Source organism: Pseudopipra pipra, chromosome 1 (genome assembly GCF_036250125.1).
Source record: "Pseudopipra pipra isolate bDixPip1 chromosome 1, bDixPip1.hap1, whole genome shotgun sequence".
NCBI lineage: Eukaryota > Metazoa > Chordata > Aves > Passeriformes > Pipridae > Pseudopipra > Pseudopipra pipra.
Window position 1 is genome coordinate 155,310,897 of NC_087549.1, and position 20,276 is coordinate 155,331,172.

At 55.9% G+C, this 20,276-nt stretch overlaps 1 protein-coding gene across 3 annotated transcripts in view; it reads right to left on the bottom strand.

Moving 5' to 3' along the window:
* Nucleotides 1–1,086: 1,086 nt before the first annotated feature.
* Nucleotides 1,087–20,276, bottom strand: part of DHX30 (DExH-box helicase 30) — a 28,838-nt gene continuing 9,648 nt past the window's right edge. For all 3 annotated transcript variants that reach the window (XM_064647343.1, XM_064647183.1, XM_064647264.1), the window contains 18 exons: nucleotides 16,645–16,775; nucleotides 14,419–14,529; nucleotides 13,391–13,746; nucleotides 12,538–12,664; nucleotides 11,375–11,524; nucleotides 10,728–10,880; nucleotides 9,096–9,917; nucleotides 7,864–7,942; nucleotides 7,258–7,362; nucleotides 6,069–6,244; nucleotides 4,651–4,857; nucleotides 4,224–4,305; nucleotides 3,550–3,743; nucleotides 3,308–3,467; nucleotides 2,958–3,115; nucleotides 2,365–2,468; nucleotides 2,129–2,268; nucleotides 1,087–1,413 (listed from right to left, as the gene is read on the bottom strand). In XM_064647343.1, the coding sequence (XP_064503413.1) occupies nucleotides 1,178–1,413; nucleotides 2,129–2,268; nucleotides 2,365–2,468; nucleotides 2,958–3,115; nucleotides 3,308–3,467; nucleotides 3,550–3,743; nucleotides 4,224–4,305; nucleotides 4,651–4,857; nucleotides 6,069–6,244; nucleotides 7,258–7,362; nucleotides 7,864–7,942; nucleotides 9,096–9,917; nucleotides 10,728–10,880; nucleotides 11,375–11,524; nucleotides 12,538–12,664; nucleotides 13,391–13,746; nucleotides 14,419–14,529; nucleotides 16,645–16,775 (3,491 nt within the window). In that variant the 3' untranslated portion in view covers nucleotides 1,087–1,177. The remainder of the gene's footprint in view (nucleotides 1,414–2,128; nucleotides 2,269–2,364; nucleotides 2,469–2,957; nucleotides 3,116–3,307; nucleotides 3,468–3,549; nucleotides 3,744–4,223; nucleotides 4,306–4,650; nucleotides 4,858–6,068; nucleotides 6,245–7,257; nucleotides 7,363–7,863; nucleotides 7,943–9,095; nucleotides 9,918–10,727; nucleotides 10,881–11,374; nucleotides 11,525–12,537; nucleotides 12,665–13,390; nucleotides 13,747–14,418; nucleotides 14,530–16,644; nucleotides 16,776–20,276) is intronic.

The window sequence follows — 20,276 nt, forward strand, 5'->3', positions numbered from 1 at the left end:
TAGGGCACAGTGCCTTAAAGCCCATGAGCAGTAAATTAAATCAGAGAACTGGGAGAACCAAAGGGGGGCCCCGGGGCTGCTCTGCCGTTGTTCCAGGGGCAGGAACGGCCTCGCTCCCGCTGCCCGGAGCAGTGCCCGGCTGGGGCCCTCAGAGCCCACCACCTCTGCTGCAGGTACAAAGAGCATAAGAAATGGGAATAAAAAGGAATGACCCCAGGCCCCGCGGGCCCCTCCAGCGCCGGGGGCACAGCCCTCGCGCCCCGAGTCCCTCCTGGTACAAACGCCAGCGAAGCCTCACAACAGCCCTGTGAGGTAGGTCACTGTCTTACGGACAGAGAGTCCAAGGCAAAGCTGGGATTAAACTCCAGATTCCTCGTTGAGTGCTGTGCCTGTCGCAATCCTCCTTCCACGGAAATATGGTCCCTGTTCGTAGAAAACAAAGGTCTGTGCCTGCGCTCCCGGCGTCCCGCGGGAGCGGCGCCGCGGGTGGCCCGGCAGCTACAATCGCTCCTGTGTGCACAGGGGACAGGGATCGACCTCCTCGGCAAAGGGAGAACGGGAGATTTAAAAAAAATCATAGTAACAACGCAAGAGGACGAAAAGTACGGGCGGGTCGGGAAGGACGAGCCACATCTCACACTCATGACGCCACGACTGAGGGCTGGCAGGGCCCCGCTGGCAGGCTCGCAGATCCCCATGGAATGTCACCTCCATCCGGCGCCTTCGGGGCTTCCTCCCCTCCGGGGCACGTGGAGAGTGGAGAGACGGCGATCCCTGCGCTGCCGGATCCAGGCTCGGCCTGGCACGGCCGAGATCCGTCCTCGTGGTGAGCCCGGGGGAGCTCTGGCAGCGGAGCGGCTCCAGCCCGGCCCCGTGGGGAGGGGGCACGGGACGGCCCCGGCGGCCGCGTCCTCGTTCCCGTCAGGGACGGCGCTGGGCACGGAGGAGGCGGGTGGGTGTCCACGCAGCTCGGGTCCATCGGCACTCCCAGTCCATTCCCGCTGCTCTTCCCACGCGGTGACCATGCACGGAGCCGACAGCAGGAGATTCAGACAACATTAATCTTCTAGGATGGAGAGAGATGACTTCACAAGGGATAAATAGAACTTTATTTAAATAAACATTTGTGAACATCTTTATACAAATTACAAGTCCCCACAGGAGCCTCCAGCTCCGCCTACGAGCCAAAGCTGCCGGGAGGGCCCTTGAGCAGATCCACCAGGATGTCGAGCAGTTGGCTGTGCTGGTGGTGCAGGTCCCCGGGGATCGCGGCCATCTCGTAGCACAGGCACGTCTCCACCATCTTGGACAGGGACACGCGGAAGTCGCGCAGCAGGCGGATGGTGTAGGAGTCCCCCTCCAGCACCAGGAGGTCGCTGTCCGTCAGGGACACCGTGGCTCTCCAGCCGTCATCTTGGGAGAGAGCGGAGGGGAGGGTGGGCACGGGGCTCACCTGTGCTGGCTGCTCCAGCCTCTCCACTGCCGCTACACAGCTCCTTCCCAGTTTAGACCAACAGGGACTCAGCCAGGCCAACAGCTCCCACAAAAGCCAGGCAGCACTGAGCACACACTGGGATCCTCCCAGTTTCCCACAGGAGGTGACTGACAGCAAGCCCGTCTGAGCTTGAGGGCTGGAGACCGACTGCAGCACTGCCAGACCCCAGGGGCTGAAGGGACACGTCCCCAGGGACAGGTGGGATCAGGCCAGCTCAGCCTCTCCTTCCCCCAGGATGATCCAGGCACACAGGCCTACAGGCTCAGCCTGCTGGGGGTTGCCTTCCTGGCCTCCCTGCACAGCTACAGCTGGGGACAGCTCACAAACCACCATTCCACAGCCCCACCACAGCAACACCCGTCCCAAAGCGCGAGCTCGGAGAGCAGGGCAGGCCGAGGGCCCGGCAGAGCTCGGGTGCCCCCCGGCAGCACTGGGTGCCCCCCGGCAGCACTGGGTGCCCCCAGCAGCACTGGGTGCCCCCCGGCAGAGCTCAGGTGCCCCCCAGCAGCACTGGGTGCCCCTAGCAGCACTGGGTGCCCCCCGGCAGCACTGGGTGCCCCCAGCAGCACTGGGTGCCCCCCGGCAGCACTGGGTGCCCCCCGGCAGCAGTGGGTGCCCCCCAGCAGCACTCACCTCGGACGTGGATGTCGGTGTCGGTCATGAGCAGCACGGCCAGCGGGTGCACCTGGGACGAGTCCCGCACGAACACGCCCCCGTTGGACTTGACAGCCATGAAATAGGTGAGCCAGCGGCTGTACAGCTTGGAGGCCTCCCTGCATGGACAGCCCTGTCAGCCACCGCCCGCTGGGCTCTGGGGCTGGCACAGCCCGCTGGGCTGTGCTGTGTGTGCTGTGGGGTCTGGCACCCACCTGTTGATGGTTGACTTGTGCAGCAGGACGGTGCCGGCCTTTGTCCGGTACGCGTAGCTGTTGGGTTTGAACTTCCCCTGGCGGGTCACTTTGCCTTGTCTCACCTGGAATGGGAGGAGAATCTCAAAGGCCTGCACAACCAGCAGGCCCTGCCCACCCACAACCAGCTCTCCTACGTGTGGGGAGGCGTGAGGATGTTCCTCTACTCCCAGAAGCTCTGCTGGGTTAGCAGAGCACACTCATGGGGTGACCAGACTGGGCAGTCACCCAACCCTGTGCAAGGGGCAGCAAACAGGAGGAGAAAGATGCCACCTCGGGCAGCAGGCAGGAGGAGGAGCCACCTCAACAACTCCCAGACCAAGTAACAAGAACCCAGGTGTGGACCTGTGCAGGCCAGGATGGCCACTCCTCCTGAGCGGGGATCCAGGGATAGCCCTGGAGAAGCTGGCAGGAGCACAGGCAGGAGCACAGAGCAGGAAGCCTGGCTTGGGGGGACACTCCCAAGAGAGCACAGGCATCTCTGGCACCTCAGCGCTTCCCAATGCCACCCACTGTGAGCAGCAAGCCCAGGAGGGTGATGGCAGAGCCAGTACCTGGATGAGGTTGGGGTAGAGCCCAGCCATGAGGACTCCCTTGACCAGTTCCTCCTCTTCACTGTACTGGTTACACACGGATGATGGCATGGTACAGTCAGACGGGGACGACACCAGGAAGGCTTCGTAGAGGTTCTCAGAGAACTGCTTGACAAGGCCTGGAGGGGATTAGACAGCCCCAGGGATGAGATTCATCCTCTCCCTTCATCCCTCGGAGTGATTACCTCAGCAGGACAGACAGGAGCTCCATCCTGTGGCAAAGCCAGGCCCTGCCCAGTCCAGCCCGTTCCTGCCCCCCACCCCTCACGGTGCCTTTCTGGGGGACGGGGAGCAGCAGGCCCGAGACTCACCGTTGATGAAGCGCAGGCTGGGCCCGTACAGGTAGTAGTCCTGCAGGTAGTTGTCCCTGGCACGGCTGTCCCTGCGCCTCAGCACCTCCTCCCAGCCCGCCACGGCCCGCACGAAGGCCAGGTGGTCACTGCCGCTCTCCCGGCTCAGCACGGCCTTGGCCTGGGACAGGGACACACGTGGGACACACGTGGGACACGGCAGCCCCCTGCCCCTGCTCCCCCCGCCCCGGAGGGCCCCTCACCTTGTCCACCTCGGCGCGGTTCTGCAGGCTGCTGCTGAAGGGGTCCCGCGTGAGGCAGGACACGATGACGAGCAGGGGGTGCAGGCAGCGGTAGATGGAGGCCAGGACGATGGCCTTGGCCAGCCGAGGGTCTGTGGAGATCTGGGCCAGCCGCTTGCCCAGGGTGGTGAGGGCCTCCCGCTGGTCCAGCACTCCTGCAACAGAGCCCCCAGGGTGGGAACAGACATCAGCTCCCGGGGGCTCTGGGAGCTGCCAGGAGAACCCACCCACAGCACTTGGGAGATCTGGGGGACCTCCAGAAGAGGCACAGGGACAGGGGCCTGCAATCAGCACCCAGAACCCCCCAGGTCTAACTGAGCTGAGGCTGAAGAAATGGCTGTCACAGGCACATGACAGTCAACAAGGCCCAGCTCTGAATTCCAGATCACCACTCCCCTTCTTTCCCTGTCACCCCCTTCCCTTTTGTTTTTAAACCTTGGAAAGTTCTCCCCACTCTTTGAGCAGAGTGGTGTGGGAAATAAAACAGCACTAGGCGTGTGGTTTGGGAAGTCCCTATTAACTGCCATCCCCCTCCAGGGATAATCCTGCAGAGTCTGTCCCACAGGATCCTGTGCCAGCTCCCACTTCCCATGTTTAGACAGCAAACACGTTTCCAGGACACAGCATTATCTCACCAATCTCCTGCAGCAAGATCACGGCTTCATCCACAGCTTTGATGTCAGGGCTGTCCAGAGCCTTGGAGAGAAATTCAACTGCCTGCAACACAGCAGGGGGGAGAGAAAAGGGACAAAGTGGGCAAGTTTCCCATGCAGGCATGTGGGAGAGCCCTCTGTCCTGCCCCAGGGCCCTAGACTGCAACAGCGTTCCCTCTTTCTTTGCCTCCAGGGATATGAGCTCAGCCCCCTCCATTCCTTCAGTCTTCTAGACACACTCTGTAATCGAAGGGTTCTTCACATTTCCTGGTGTTAACATCCCCAGACAGCCCCGTGTTTAGGAAAGCAAGATCCCAAGTCATCAGCCCGCTGGCTGTTCCCCACTCCTGTCCCTGGGGCTGGCTCCAGGCTCCCGCCGGCGCAGTCCCGCAGCCGGCGCTGTGCTCACCGTTTTCTCCGGCATGTGGATCTTGGCCTGCACCACCAGGTTCTCCAGGGGGGTGCGCAGGATCTCTGGCACCTGGTAAGTTGGCATCTTGTCCAGGCGGCTGCGAGGGAAGAGGTGGTAGGCAAAGCCCGACTGGCAGCGGCCGGCGCGGCCCCGCCGCTGCACCACGTTCGACTTGGACACCCACACCGTCTCCAGGCAGGACACCTGGGGAGAGGAGCAGGCGTGAGTGCTCCCAGGGCTGCTCAGATCACAGAACCCACACTGCTTTGGGTTGGAAGGGACCTTACAGCCCATCCAATCCCACCCCTGCCATGGGCAGGGACACCTCCCACTAGCCCAGGTATCCCAAGACCCATCCAACCTTGGACACTTCCAGGGATGGGGCAGCCACAGCTTCTCTGGGCAACCTGTGCCAGGGCCTTACCACCCTCCCAGGGAACAATTTCTTCCCAATATCCCACCTAAGCCTGCCCTCTGCCAGCATGAAGCGACTCCCCTTGTTCTGTCACTCCCTGTCCAAAGTCCCTCTCTTTGCATTTTTCCATCCACACACAGACTCCAGACTGACCAATGATCCCAAAGGGCCAGGGAAGCCTTTCCCTCTCCTGCCTCCTGCAGTGCTGGTCTCTATCAGGGCATGGATGGGACCCAGATGCCACCTGCTGGACACCTATCCCAGGTCCTCATCCCAGGGCTCCCTGGGATCTCCAGCCCTGCCCCTGGTTCTGCATTCTGAACTGGGAAAAAACTGGGCAAATATCAAAGGGATGGATTTAAACCAGGACTTGTCCAAGATGTGAACGGCCACCTGGCCCTGGGAGATGATGCTCTAGAACAGGGGCAGGGGGATGTAGCCAGAATTCCTTCTCCTCAGGGCAACAGCAGCACAGTTGTCTTCACCTCGTTAGGAAGGTGGACAGACAAGAGCCTTCACAGGGCTCAGCACTGCCAGACACGGGGTCTGAGGGCAGTGAAGCCCCTCTGGAAGTCCAGGAACCAACCAAGGGATTGGGGTCAGGAGAGCTGCAAACTTGAGCAGGGTCAACAGGTCAGGGCTGCCCTGCATGGGCCAGCAAGAGGTTTTTGATGACATCATGGAAAAAGGCAAAAAGCAAACAGAAAAGCTACAGACATTCCATGGTATCACAGACTTGGGAAGGGAGTAGGATTTGCCTTGAATTTCTTTGAAGACACCAGAATTTTGCCTGTGGGGAGCCTGGCACAGAGCTTGGACAAGGCAAACACTGGTGATGAGTCAAACACTGTCCCCAAACAGGGACACAGCACCCATGCCCCAAGGGCCAAATGAGAAGCAGCTCCATCATCCCGTTAATGACACCTCAAGTGCTCCTCTGAAAACATCCCTGAGGTTCAGGGTGTCCCCAATGCCCTCAGGGGCAGGAAAGCAGCAGTACCTTGGTCTTGAGGTCGTAGCGCTCCTCCTTGTGCGTGCCACTGTCCACCACGTGCACGATGTCGTTGATGGTGATGGAGGTCTCCGCGATGTTGGTGGCCAGGACAATCTTCCTGACGCCAGGAGGAGGCCTCTGGAAGATGTTCTGCTGGTCCATCATGGGGATGTTGGAGTGCACTGGGAAATCAAACCAGAGTCAGTCCCACCCGGCTGAGCTGGTGGGCAGAGATTCCTCTTGTACCATCCCCTCCCACTTCCAGAAACGTGGGACAGAAACGGGGGCATCAGTGATGTTCACTGTCAGCAGCTTCCTGCCTGCCAGACCCCAGGGAAGATCTTCCACACATCATTTGGGAAGGCCTCACTTCAGCTGCTTCAGCCTCTGGCTCAGCAGCAGGAGCTCTGCTCACCTCCCGTCCCGGAGCCTGGCGGTGCCTCCGGAATATCCCTCAAGTCCCACTCTCTCCCACAGTCCAGTTCTGCAGCTCCCCCTCCCCACAAGTCCCCCAGGGCAGGAGAATGGAGTGTCCTCCCTCCCATTTGGGCCCTGTTGGTCAGAAGTGGTTCCCAGCAAGGGCCTGTGGCTGTGCTGTGGCAGAGTGGCCTGTCAGAGCTGGGTGACACAGAGGCAGGGCTGGCAGTGGGGGGGGGGAGCAGGAGAACAGGCAGTTCCCATGGAAGAACACCTGTGTTCATGAACAGCTGAGCTGCTCAAAGCTCTGCCCCTGCCCGGCCTTGTTCCACACTGAACAGGGAGGGCTGCTAAAAAACAAACAAAGAAGTGCCAAAACCCTTCACAGCCTTGCACAGCAAAACTGCCTTTTGTCATAAACTTCCTCCTGGGATAAGCAATGTTAAATTCACCGATCAAAGCTGAGCTCCACAGTCCTTTTGCATCCAACAGAACAGGTCCTGAGGATCTTTTCTGGGCAGGCTCAGCAGGCAGCTACAGCAATGCAGAACTGAGCTGTTTGCCCCTGGCCTAATTCCCAGTTGCTGGAGGCAAACGGGAAGCCACTCGCTTTGATCACAAAGGAGGAGTTACTCACGCTCACCACACACTCTCACACCACAGGTACATCAAAGCACACGAGCTCTGTACCAGAGAGCAAAGCTGAAGGGGCTCAGCGAGTCAGCTGTCCCAGATTCTCCTGAATCCTGGGAAGAAGGGGCTGGCCCTGCCCTCTCACCTGGCAGGACGAGGTAGCGGCTGTTCTGCGAGCCCAGCATCTCCAGCAGCCGCTGCTGCACCCCTTTGATCTCCTGCCAGCCAGGGAGGAAGCAGAGGATCCCACCTGGAACACACCAACAGTTAGGAACACGCAGCCTCCAAATCCAAGCACCTTTCCCCAGCTGGAGATACAGGCTTTCAAGGCAGAAAGCAACCAGGCTGCCTGTAGTTTCAGAGTGGATACCTGTGAGCTTTGAAACACTTAAAGCTCTTACAAGTCACCTGAGAGTCCTGCCTTCTTCCCAAAACATCACCTTCCAGGCAAAAATATTTAACAGGGATGGGGCTCCAATATACAAAGATAATTGTGCAGCTCAAGGCTGCAAATGCTGGAGCACAGACAAGTCCTGCTCTTCATCCCCAGGAACAGCTGCCCAGGACACTGAGGCTCAGATGTTCTTAGCCAAAGACTTGGAATCCCCTCGTGCCACACTGCTCGAGGACACTTGGGCCAACAGGAATTCAAGGAGGCCTTGCACAAGAGGCTCAGCATCGTCTGGGCTCTGTAGGGTTCACTTTTATCTCCCCAGCAGGAGAAAAGAGCCATGGGAAAGGCAGAACCCACCTGGCTCTCCGTGGGCATCGATCTGGAGCACGAGGTCGGTGATCAGGTCAAGATCCAGCACACACTCATCGTCGGATTGCTGGATGGGACAGGACACGTGGTGAGTGAGGTAAGGCCAGCACTGAGCACACAGGCACAGCCTCCAGAGCATCTCCCGGAGTCTGCAAATGCCTGGACTTGGACAGCCTGCCCAGGACTTGGAGCCAGGAACCTCGGGAGCCTGGTTTTGGCTCCATCTGGAACCTGCTCTGGTCACAACTGCTGCCAGTTCCCTCTGCTGTGCAGTGAGAATACACAGTCCCTGCCCAATCTCCAGATTTGGAAGCTGAGATTTGTGCACCTCTGCTGAACAGCACCTCACAAGTAACAGAATTCACATGAGATTTCTGGGGACAAAACTGTGCCACGTGCACCTGGGACTGCAAAGCCACCAGACACTGAGCAGCAGCTTTTGTACCTCCTGGTGATTTGGGACAGGCTATCAGAGAAGCTGATAAAACTCAGCTACAATCCCAGCCACATCAGAATCAGGAAGAATGCCCTGAAGGCAATGGGATACCCCAAGCTGGTTTGCTGATGATCCAGGACTGGGACAAGTGGTTCATACTCCAGACAGTTGCTCAGCCACAGGGAGGGATCTCTCCAGGCTGGAGAAACGGGCTGACAGCTTCCAGACCAGCAGGTTGGACCAGAAACTGTCTGGAGATCCCGGCCAAGCTCAGTGACTCCGTGACCCACCGCTGGTGTAAGATTACCCACAGCACAGAGTGCACGTCTGGAGGGCATTTTCCAAGGGAACAGTTGGACTAGTTGCAAAAAGCAGCAACCAGGGAATTCAGTCATGCAGGACACGAGCACTGAGGTAACGGTGCTGGAAGGCACAACCCTGCCAGCCTTGGACAGGCTTGCAGAGAGTGTGCAAACCTTCCAGTGTGTGTCAGTGTCTATACACACACAACAACGAGCTCTCAGCCTACTCGAACGTCAAACTTCACACTAAAGGGGGACAAAAGTAACTTGACCCCCAAAAAGCAATCTTTACCCATTATTTAATCAAAGTACTCTGTGATTCCACTAAGCTGACTTCACCTCACGAGGGCTGGTGTGGAATTAAAGCTAAGCAAACAGTGTCCAGGAACCAGAGGGAAGTGGGACCAGTTCCAGGCCCAAACTCTCCCGTGATAACACACCAAAGTCAGTGCCCCACCCCAGGGCAACACCTGCCCACCCACCTTGATCTCGTAGTGCCGGTGTCGGTGCCGGCCCAGCTTGGCCAGGATCTCCTCCAGGTAGTATTCCTTCACCGGGTACATGAAGCCCGGCACCTTGACCACAGGGCAGTCCCCAAAGTAGTGGGAGAAGCGCTGGTTGTCCCCCGTGGCGCTCATGAGGACCAGGCGCAGGTCGGGGTTCAGCTTCTGGATGCCTTTGAGCAGGATGAGCAGGAAGTCGGTGTTGACGTCTCGCTCGTGCACCTCGTCCACCACGACGTGGCTGACGCCCTCCAGGCTGGGGTTGCCCTGCAGCTTCCTGAGCAGGATGCCCACGGTGCAGAAGAGCAGGGCCCCTCCCCGGGCGGGGGGTTTGCTCTCCAGCCGCACCTGGTAGCCCACGTTCTTCCTCATGTTGGGCCCCAGCTCCTGTGCCACGCGCTGGGCCACGGAGATGGCGCTGATCCTGCGGGGCTGGGTGATCACCACGTTGCAGCGGGCGCCGCGGCCCTCCAGGATGTAGTGTTCCAGCAGCAGCTGCGGGATCCGCGTGGTCTTCCCGCAGCCCGTGTCTCCCGCTATTACCACCACGGGGTTCTGCTCGATGGCTGACAGGATGGTGTCCTTGTGGGGGTCTACTGGCAGTGGGTGGCTCTCCTGCCAGGAGGCTCCTCTCCTTTTCCAGAGGGCCAGGAGGTTCTGGCTAAGGCGCACTTCCTCTGCCTCCAGCATGGGGATGTAGGTCTTCCCCGTGATGGCGTCGCTTATCGCACCGGATTCCTTGGTCAGGTTCATCATGTCATCGGCAATCCGGGGCCGGGACTCCCTGATGTCCACGGGATACTGGGCAGAGGGAGGAAGTTGGCAAGGACAGAAAGGTTAGTACCAGTCCTGGGACAGACAGAATGAAACAAGTGTCTGGAACACGCTCAGCCTGCCTGGCTTTGCCATGACTGTGAAGCTTTGCCACGACCACAAAGCTCTGCCATGACCACAAAGCTCTGCCAAGGTCTCCTCAGATTTTTGCTAACTCAGTCACTTCTGTTCTGAACTGAGGATATTTAAGGTGAGAATTAACGTGGGCAGCTCCCTGTGCTTTCCTTGCTGTGCTCCCTATTTCAGGAGGTATTAGTGCTGATGCCTGAACTGACAGGCACAAACCTGTTACTTAAGCTCTCCAATGCAACAGCTCCTCCAAGACAACTTTTGGAAACTATCACGTTACACCACCACCCTTCTCTCCCTCGGGAAGCCCAGACACATAACTCACATAAAACACAAGTGTTTTTGCCTGAGCCAGAAATATTCTGTCTTGGCAAAAGAAAAAACGGAAGTCCCACATCCCACAGGACGAACTAAAAGGAGCAACAACAGGTCAGGAATTGTCTAGAACACAAATCAAGGCATTGGCCCAGATGTTCACAGATTAAAAGCTGCTGAACTTTTAATCAATCAGAACTTTCGGATTCAGCCTTAGAGGCACAAAGGGAAGACCCACTGCCCAAAAAGGGTCTCCCTTCTCCAAAGGGGCAGCAAGAGACTGGTCAGGTTTCGTGGGAACAATCAAGCCACGAATTCCCTCAATGTTTTGCCATGAAGCTTTCAAAGACACACAGTTCCTGTGGGCAGGTGGGACCAGGCAAAGGCGCTCACGTGGTTCAGGTAGTTCTCGATCTTGCGCAGGGTGGCCTCGGGGACTTTGATGTGGCAGGGCTTCCTCTGGTTCTCCCCCAGCTCCCGCAGGGAAGTCATGTTGTACATGGCATGGCTCAGGGGGTTGTTGTTCTTGTCCACCAAGCCAAGGCTCTGCAAGGAACAGGCAAACAACACTGTCAGCCACGAGACTGCTCACACCAAGTGCTGGGATACAGAGCACATGGATCCCTCACATGGGGACAGGCCAACTCCCTGCCATCCCAAATCCATCACTTCCTGGTTTTCTTGCCAGAGCAAGAAACAAGACATGATCCCACCTCAGCTCTGGAGAAAAAGACACACCAGAGCCAACTACATGCTCACAACACTCACAAGAAGGTCTCAAAGAGACCCTTTGGAGGAACAGTAGCCACGACTGTACCTGACAAAACCCTCTTGTTAATTCCCTTGCTCTGGTTCTGGAATGTTGTGAATCCCAAGCTTTGGAAACACATGTTTATTAGGAATTAGTTCATTAAGCATTAGGCCAAAGGTCAGAAAGTTACAGGCATCCCCCCATCAGGCTCAAATACAGCGAGTGAGGTGGAAGGAGCCTGTACCCACAGACACCTCCAGGGATGCAGGAGCCAGGGGCACTCACTCACCTTCAGCTTCTGACAGGCCAGAGCTGCTGCTTTGTTTTCTGCCTCCACCTTGCGCCGGCCCTTGGCAGCGAAGGTCATGGGGCAGGGCCAGCGCAGGGTCAGCTTGCAGATCTTGGTCTTGGTGCCCACCGTGCGGAACTGCATGTACTCCTGGGGACAGACACCACCATGGGGCACCCTCGGCCGGGAGGGACCCCAGGGGTCACCCAGTCCCACCCCTGGCCCTGCACAGACACCCCAACAATCCCCCCAACCCTCAGAGCGTTGTCCAAACCCTCCTGGAGCTCTGGCAGCCTTGGGCTGTGCCCACTGCCCTGGGGAGCCTGGGCAGTGCCCGACCACCCTCTGGGGGAAGAACCTTTGCCTGAGATCCACCCTGACCCTGCCCTGACACAGCTGCAGCCATCCCCTGGGTGCTGTCCCTGGTCAGACAGCAGAGATTGGAGCTGCCCCTCGGGAGAAGCTGCAGACCCCGAGGAGTCTCCTCTCAGTCTCCTCTGCTCCAGCTGAAGGAGCCAAGTGCCCTCAGCCACTTCTCGTACGGCCCCTCTAGACCCTTCACCACAGGGCATTTCTGGTGGGGTCTGTTTGGGTTTTTGTTAGATTTAACAGAGCACTAGAACTTTACTGCCCTGAATTCCCCCTCAGCTCCCAAGGCACTGGCTAAGCAGGAGTGAGAGCAGGCAGCTGTGTGGGGAACATCCCAGATGTGTGGGGAATGTCCCCAAGAGCCTCTGGGGTGGAGCACAGCTCCTGTTTGCTAAACACACGAGCTCTGGGCAGGAGGTGGGTGACACCGAGGAGGAGGATCCCTGAATACTGGAAAGATTCTGTCAGCACAGAAATTACACATCGCTCCCAGTAACACAAACTTGTGCTTGTTGGAGACACAGGGGGAAATGAAACCTTAGGAAATGACCTCCTTCATTCAGACAGCAGCTCCTCCACTGCCCTGACCTCAAGGAATAACATTCTGCATGGTTCTATTAAGACATTCTCTCAACTCTCACCACAAAGTCTTCTCCTTGCTCTTCAGACTGATTTTTCTAGGCCTAGTTCTAACTTGCTTCCCCTCCCCAGTTCTGCTCCCCAAACAAAGCATCCAGTGATTCCAGAGGGAGGCTCTGAGCTTCGTCCCTGGCAGGGGTCAGACAGCAGTTTACCTTGACTGTGGAGGAAGAGGTTGCAATCTGAATCACTTGGGCCAGGAGGTTTTTGGGCAGTGGGAACTGCGTCAGGGCACGGATGGCAGTGTTGTCGTCGGTCATCTCAATGGAACTCCCTCCTCGGCTGCAGGGGAGGAGAACAGGTGATGTACAAATGCCCCCTGTGTGCTCACACCCACCTCACTCCAGCAGCTGCTGAGCTCTCAAACAGGTGGGCAAAGCACAGATAACTCTGGTCGTGGCAGAGTCAAGCTGTCCCTTGCTGTTCAAATCTGTCAGTCATAGAACAACCACCCAGCCCAGCAAAGCCACCCACTCCAAACCTTCACACTGAGGCTGCAAACCAGGCAGCATCGACAGACTGTAACAGACTTCACAAATAAATAACTCCCAATCCAAAGAGCATCCCTAGAAATAACCACCACCGCTGTGGCCTTACAGATCTTGCTCCTGTGCCTATTAAAAACCCAAGATTTGTGCTCATAAAATATGAAGTCAAACAAGCAACTATGGTGATGAAAAGCAGCAGATTTAACGTTGCCCTCAGGGTGATCAAAACCAGGTCTAAGTCCACATAGATCATTTCTGGGAATGGAAATCTCTTTAGACACAGAAGAGTAAGGCAGGTAACAAGCCTGGCAGCCTCTCCAAAGGGACAGCTCCAGGGAAGAAGCCTGTGCATTCCCTGGATGGCAGCCAGCTACAAGACCAGGCTGCCCAATATTGCTGTGGCCCATCTACAGGCCCCACCAGCTGCAGCTCAGCTGTGAGGAACTGCAGGGGTGGATCAGCCACAGGGAAAACCCTCGCTCCCCGTGCCCTGGATGAGCAGCTCCTGGGACAGACCCACCTGGCATCCCTGCCTGGGGTCCGGGCGTCCTGGTGTGCCATGGGCAGGTAATCGGAGACATCGATCGCCTCCTCCTCCAGCTCCCCCTCCTCCAGCTCCCCTTCCTCCAGCTCCCCCTCCTCCAGCTCTTCCCTCCTCATGGCTTTGGGCATCCTGCCCTGCTCCATGGGCTGGATGGAGTCGTCGGGCTCCATCCTCCGCCAGCAGGTGGACAGGTCTGCCAGGGAGGGCCCGGACTTGGAGCGCCACTTGCCCTCGGAGCACCAGCGCTCGTCGGGACAGCCCAGCTGGTCCGCCAGGAGCCGGTACTTGGCAGCGTCAAAGAGCTCGTTCCGGGGGCCCAGCAACCCCCAGCCCTGCGGGAGAGACACACACAGTGATTCCTGCATTCCCCACCGCGAAACAGAGGAAGAGAAGGGACGTTCGGGGACTTTGAACTTCCCCCTGCCACTATTTCTTACCAAAGGGAACCTGGTCCCTGCCCTCCCTTCCCCAGGCACGGCTCTGAGCCCCACACAGCTCCTCAGGGTGGGCCAGGATTTACTGGGATTTTACAAACTCAGCCCTATTGAGCATCCTCAAGGTTTGAAACCACTCCCAGCCTAACTTAAAAGTAACAGTAAAGCAGAACGTGTAATTGCCACACTGTGGCTTTGATGAAGAGGGAATCGGAGGATCTGAAGCTCCTGCGACTGCAGACACACCCAGGTGGGCTGGCAGAGAGGAGCCCTAGTGAACAGCAACAGCAAACACACCTGAGGGAAGCTCTACTCGCTGCAGATGCTGACACTAAGGAGCTGACTGAGGTCCAAGACACAAGGAACAAGGAGCGGGACTCCAAGGGCTTAGTGAGTTCATGCCTGGCTGACACAAGTGGCATTTTAAGCTCAAATGGATTCACTCAACACTTCACTCTCCACCCCTGACTAATAGGACAACTGAGAGAGTGAACAGGCAAAGAGAGAGAAAAAGATTCCCACCCCCAAAGGCCAGGCCTGCACCCCCCAGGGATCGTGCCCCCCGCTCACCTTGAAGAGCTGACAGGCCGCGGCGGCCGCCTGCCGCTCCGCGTCGATCTTCTTGGTCCCATAGCCCTCCACCTCCACGTTCTTGGGCCACTTGATGTGCAGAGTGACTTTCTGAAAAGCAGAGACAGCCAGCCAAGTGAGCCAGCACAGCCCGAGCTCTCCCCTGCCCCAGGAGCACACCCACTCCAGCCACCTCCCAGCTCCAGGCAAAGAAAACTGTGGACAAGGTGCCTGCCTGGTGCCTTTGTGGGAAGTGCCATTCCAGGAGCACTGGAAATGGAACAGCCTGAGCAGGGCACAGAGGTGTCACAGCCCCACAGGAGTGCAGGGCTGAGCCAGGCTGAGTCCAGCCAGGCTGCAGTGTCACAGTGTGTCAGCTCCAAGGAATAAATGCCAGGAGCTCATTCCAGGAGCAATTCCATTTCAGGGACCATTCTCTGCTCACTGCAGCACACCAGACCGTGCCCCAGAGCAACATGCCCTCTCCAACAGGATTCCAGTAAGGAAATCTCCATAACTGCTTCCTTATTGCAATGCAACCAGCAGCAGGTTGCCTCAGGTCCCCAGACAGCTCCTTCAGGCACAGGAGGATCCACCTCCAGCCCAACACAAGCACTGGGAGAACCACAGCCCCCCCAAAACTCCCCCTGGACGGGAGCATCCTCTAAATGGGAGCTAAAAACCTGCACAGGCAAAGAATGCTGAAAGCTGAACCCTGCCATCATCAAAATATTGCTCCAAATCATCTGCTCCCAGCCCTGCAGACGCTGGAAGGCTCCAGGAGGGAAATGCTTGGGGAAGTCTCTCCTGTCTCTGCAGCACAGATGAAAGGTGGCATTTCGATCCGCTGGGAAAACCCCACCTCCAAGGCTGGAGCAAAGGCTCCTGCCTTTCCAGCAGCCTGCCCTGGCTGGCTGCCCACCTGCCAGCGGAACCTCAGCTCTCGGGAGGAAATTCCGAGGGATTTTGCCTCGGGGCTCTGCGTGGAAAAGCAGGAAAAAAGGTGTCTCCTGAAGGCCAAGTCACTCGGTGCTCAAAAAACCTCTGGGTCACTTCCAACCAGGAGCTCTCCAGGTTGTCCCACCTGTCCTTGCCCCACACACCTCCTGGGCTGGTTTTTGTTGGGTTGGTTTGGGGGGTTTTTTTGTGATCCGACCCTCATTTTCTCCATGAGCTCCTGGTTTAGCTTTTTGTTTTAATCTGAAGCTATCCCCAACATCAATCTACTGAAGTGCCAGTTAGAATGTGAACTGATTACACAAACTAGAACTATGAGGCATTGGCTGTGGTATTCCAAAGCTGAAGGATTAGGCACTGGCTGTGGTATTCCAAAACTTAAGTTAGGAAACTGCAGTGGAAAAGCAAGAAAAACAAACACAAAGCATGAAGAACTCTGAAGTAACCATTACTAATGTATCCCTAAAATTCAGGGATGCTTTAAAAGGATGTGGCAATAAAAACTGTCTGGGAAATTTTAGACAGAATGTTATTGGAAAATGTTAATCCATCAGAACGGAGCCTTTTCCTGGAATGTACGTTCCAGTTAAACTTGAGCTGGAAAGGGCTCTCTGGAATGAGCTGTGCTGTGACAGCAGGAGGCAGAGCCCTGCCCACGGAGCACCCGGGAGGTGTGTCCTGCAATCTGGGCCTCTCGCAGCCCAGGGACAGCTCAAACCACCTGGGAAACTGTTTGCTTGGAATTCCTCACAAAAAAAGAGTCTGTATTTTGTTTTGCCCTTAAGTACCATGAGAACCCTCCCTCCTCGCACACAAATTCTTCTCTTCTGGTTGCAGTTGGACATTTCAGGCTGTGGCATTTGTTCTACTGGAATCTACAACCAAATCTAGGCCTACTGAGGCCCAAACTACAGCATTTAAATTTTAATTTTCTAAGGCAGTGGGGCACCTTGGAGCACATTTAAACACAGAGTACGTGTCTTTCTGCTGGGAAAAGCCAGATACAGCAAGTTACCCGAAAGAAAAATATCCATCCTTCCACACACAGAAAGAGGGACAGCACCTGCATTTATACACCTGTTGAAGCACATGAAAATTAGGAGAAACGGGAGGAATTGGGAATATTTCTTGTTTAAAAGATTACAATGCAACTTTTATGTGGAATGGAAACACTTCTGTGATTTTCTCTGGGAAAGCTCCTCCCAGGATTACAGGTTTTTGGGTCCCTTCCCACTCATGTCCCTCCCATCTCCAGCCCCATGGGATTACCTTTTTCCTTGGCCCATTAGTGTGGATGTAGACCAGCTTGTCCCTTGCATGGGAAATGCCCAGGGCTCGTCCAATCACACTGTTGAGCAAGTTTTTAGGCTGTGGAAATTCCTTTAATAAGTCTCTGGAATCTGGAAAAAAAACCAGAGAGGAACTAAATGTCTTACAGTTCCTGTGCAGTCCTGTCCAAAGACATGTTCCAACACCTGCTCCAAGCAGCTCTGGGAGCATCTGTGTCTCAGGGTTACGGAGAGGGAAGCAAGGAGTGTTCAGTGGCTCACCCACAGCAACTCCAGGCATCAGCAAGATCATGGAACCATCCAGGCTGGAAAAGCCCTCCAAGGTCACAGATCCCCCCTGTGCCCGATGCCCAGGCTGGTACCACCCCATGGCTGGTACAAACCAGGGGCCATTGGCCTCCTGCCCCCCTGGGCACACCTGGCTCACGTCCAGCCACTGTCACCAGCAGGGATTTGGTGCCATTTCCTCACCATAGAGGCAAAAGCAGCTCAGTATCACCCCTCAATACCAAAACCCAACTGAGCAATAACTACTCTGAACAGTTCTGGTTTGCACAGCCCCCAGCCATGGATGAAATCAAGGGGCTCACAAGGAACACAGCAGAGCCAGTCAGTGGCAGTAATGGGAAAGAAGCCCCTTCTCCCAGGCTCCAACACTCCCACGAACCCAGACAAGCAGATCCACAGCCCTAATCCAACAGAAAGCCAAGGTAGAAAAAGGGAATACATGGGATTTGCTGGGCTCAGGAGTAAATCAGCCACCACAGCCCTGCAGGTACCCAAATCCAGCACAAGGGAACAGGGAGAGGGATGGGGTCTCATCCCACACACGCTCTCCCCAGGCTGTCAGGACCCTGTTACCCACCCTGCAGACCCCCCTGGGGGTGAGCACTCCCTCTAAGGAGGCTTCTAAATCCTCTGCAGGAATTCAGGGGAAGTTTCTGCAATGAATCAGAAGCCATACAATCACTGGTACCAGCAGCAACTGGAGTTTCTGACTGAGCCACCAAATCCAAGGAGAATGGAGCCAACAGTCACACTCACTGGAGCATCACCAAGATGTGCCACCTGTTCTGCTGGAAACTCTGATTCCAGAGTTGCTGCAATGAAGACAAACAGTAACTCCAGGTGATAAGAGAATCATGGAATGGGCTGGGTTGGAAGGGACCTTACAGGTCATCTCATTCCACCCCCTGCCATGGGCAGGGACACCTTCCACTAGCCCAGGTTGCTCCAAGCCCCCTCCAACCTGGCCTTGGACACTTCCAGGGATGTTCAAGGAAAGTATTTAAGAGAAAAGCTCTGCAGGTCTGACACATGACATCCTGTGGATGCTTGGCTAAGGGAGAGGGAAAAGCCATACTGCTGATCCCATCACCCTCTCCAGAAAAAACCCAGCAGGCTGACCCACAGTTCAGCACAAAATTATTACTGGGGACACCCAGCTTTGAAACTTCTTCCTGCAAATCACAGAAGAACCACCTGGGTCTCAGAGAAACACTTTCAGAAGCCTTGGACAACTCCAGGGGAATTGCAGGAATTACTGTGATTTATCACCACTACTTGTCCATGAATTACCTTCTATATATTGGTCAAGAGAGCAGGAAAGTGGTCTCAGCCCCACAAAGAACCACGAGCCAGTTTCCTGTAACTGTACAGCAAATGTGCTCTTTCTACCCACTCAGGCAAGTTCCTGGTCAGGAACACTGGCCAAGTGTCCAAGACTTTGGCACTCTGCAGTTCTACCCCATTCCACGTTGGTGGGATGCAGGGAGGGAGGGGTAGGAACACAATTCCCAAATGCACCGTTAAATTCACTTCATAAAAAAGAAAAGCTAAAAAGCAAACTTCCAGGACCAGCCTGGATTATTTGGCCTCCGGTTGTTTCCTCTTTCCAAAACAATAACCTGGGAAATTCTGGGACAAGAAGTGCAAGAAGCACCCTTTTTTAGTGCCCCTCCAAAATGCAACTATCTACGACAGAGCCAACTCCTCCCACTCTGAGGTGACTCCTTGGTGAAGACTAAATATTTAATCTGTTCTGGAGCGAAAAATAGGATCTGTGAGTGACAGAGCCCAGCTCTGGCCGGCGGCTCAGGCTCAGAATTCCCAAGGAGGCACAGTGTTTGCCTCCCAGCTGACAATGGCACATTCAGCAGCACCAGCTGACGTACCAAGGGCTGATGGATCCCCCTCGTGTCCCCAATTCCCCAGCTCGAGGATCTCATCCTGCAGGAAGCCATCCCTCACTTGCAGCTTTTAAAGAAACAACCCCAAATTGCAGAACTGGATTTGCAGTGTTGCCTTCCCTGCCAAATTGGATTTCTTGGCACCTCCCTGCGAGGAGCGTCTCAGCTCTGTCACAGCTGGGAACGGGTGTTTGGGTGGCAATGCTGTGAGTGGGAGCACAGGGAGTGGAGCCCAGTGCTCCCAAAACTGAGCTGATTTTCATGCCCAACTCCACACATGATACCCAAACCATGGCTCAGAGATCATGCAGGAATATTAAAACCCTGCCTCGGAGAGAGACAAGTCAGGGTGGGGCTATCAAAGAAGCCAATTAACTACTTAAAGTTCCTCAAAGCCAGTGAGTGCTTCGCTTAATTTGATTGTGAAAGTCCAGGATAATTGCAAGCAACACCAAAACCACCAAAAACCAGGCCCCAAACCCACCAAACCACCCACTGGAATGGCCAACCCTCCTCCAAACCCCAACAGATCTGAGGAGGGAAGACACTCAGGGACAAGAGCACAAATAAACCAGCCCAAAGTCTTGCTCAAGGAGAACAGAGGAGCATTGGGTCCATTTAGTTTCTCTCTTCCCTCCAATTCTCTTCCCAGGAAAAGCAACGAATGAGCAGCAAGGACAAACTATTAAAGACAGAACTCCCCAAGATACAATAAATTCAAGTAATGAATCCAAGTCGGTGAAGGGTGTTTGTAACACATCAAAAATCCCCAGGGAAGAAGAAGAAAGCCCTGTGGCTCCATAATATCCATTTCATCAGGAATTAGCCCAGACATGTCCTGCTGGAGGCAGAGAAGGTTCCACCTGGCTTGGTTTGGAGCACACCAAAGCACTGCTTTTTTGGGATTTGGGGGGTTCAAACCTCAGCAGCAAAACCGACCACGGCTCCTTCCAACACACACAGAACAAAAACCCACAGGAAACTCCCGCCTGAACAAGAACTCAGAAACTGGGCAAACAGACCAGGCTTCTCCAAAGGCCCGTGGGCTGAGCCCAGGAGGAGGAGCAGTGACCAACCTGCCCTGGAGACACTGGGGAGCCCCAGTGCAGCCCCAGCCCTGCTGTGTCACCACAGGCCAGCACATTTCATCAGCTCCGAGGGAGATCCCGGAGCAAACCAGGGGGCAGGATCACGTCAGCCTCGGGAACAAGAGGGAAGTGCCACAGCCCTGGCTGAGCTCCCAAAACCCCACTGTGTGAGCCAAAGGAGTGAAGCTCAGATGTTAACACGGATCTAACAGTGGCTTTTCCAGGCTGGCCTGGGTTCACAGCTGGTTTTTCCGTATTTGTATCCAAGGCTCATAACAAAGCAGCTCCCGGGCTGAGGGCTCAGAACCGACCTCAGAAAGAGGTCTGCAAAATAA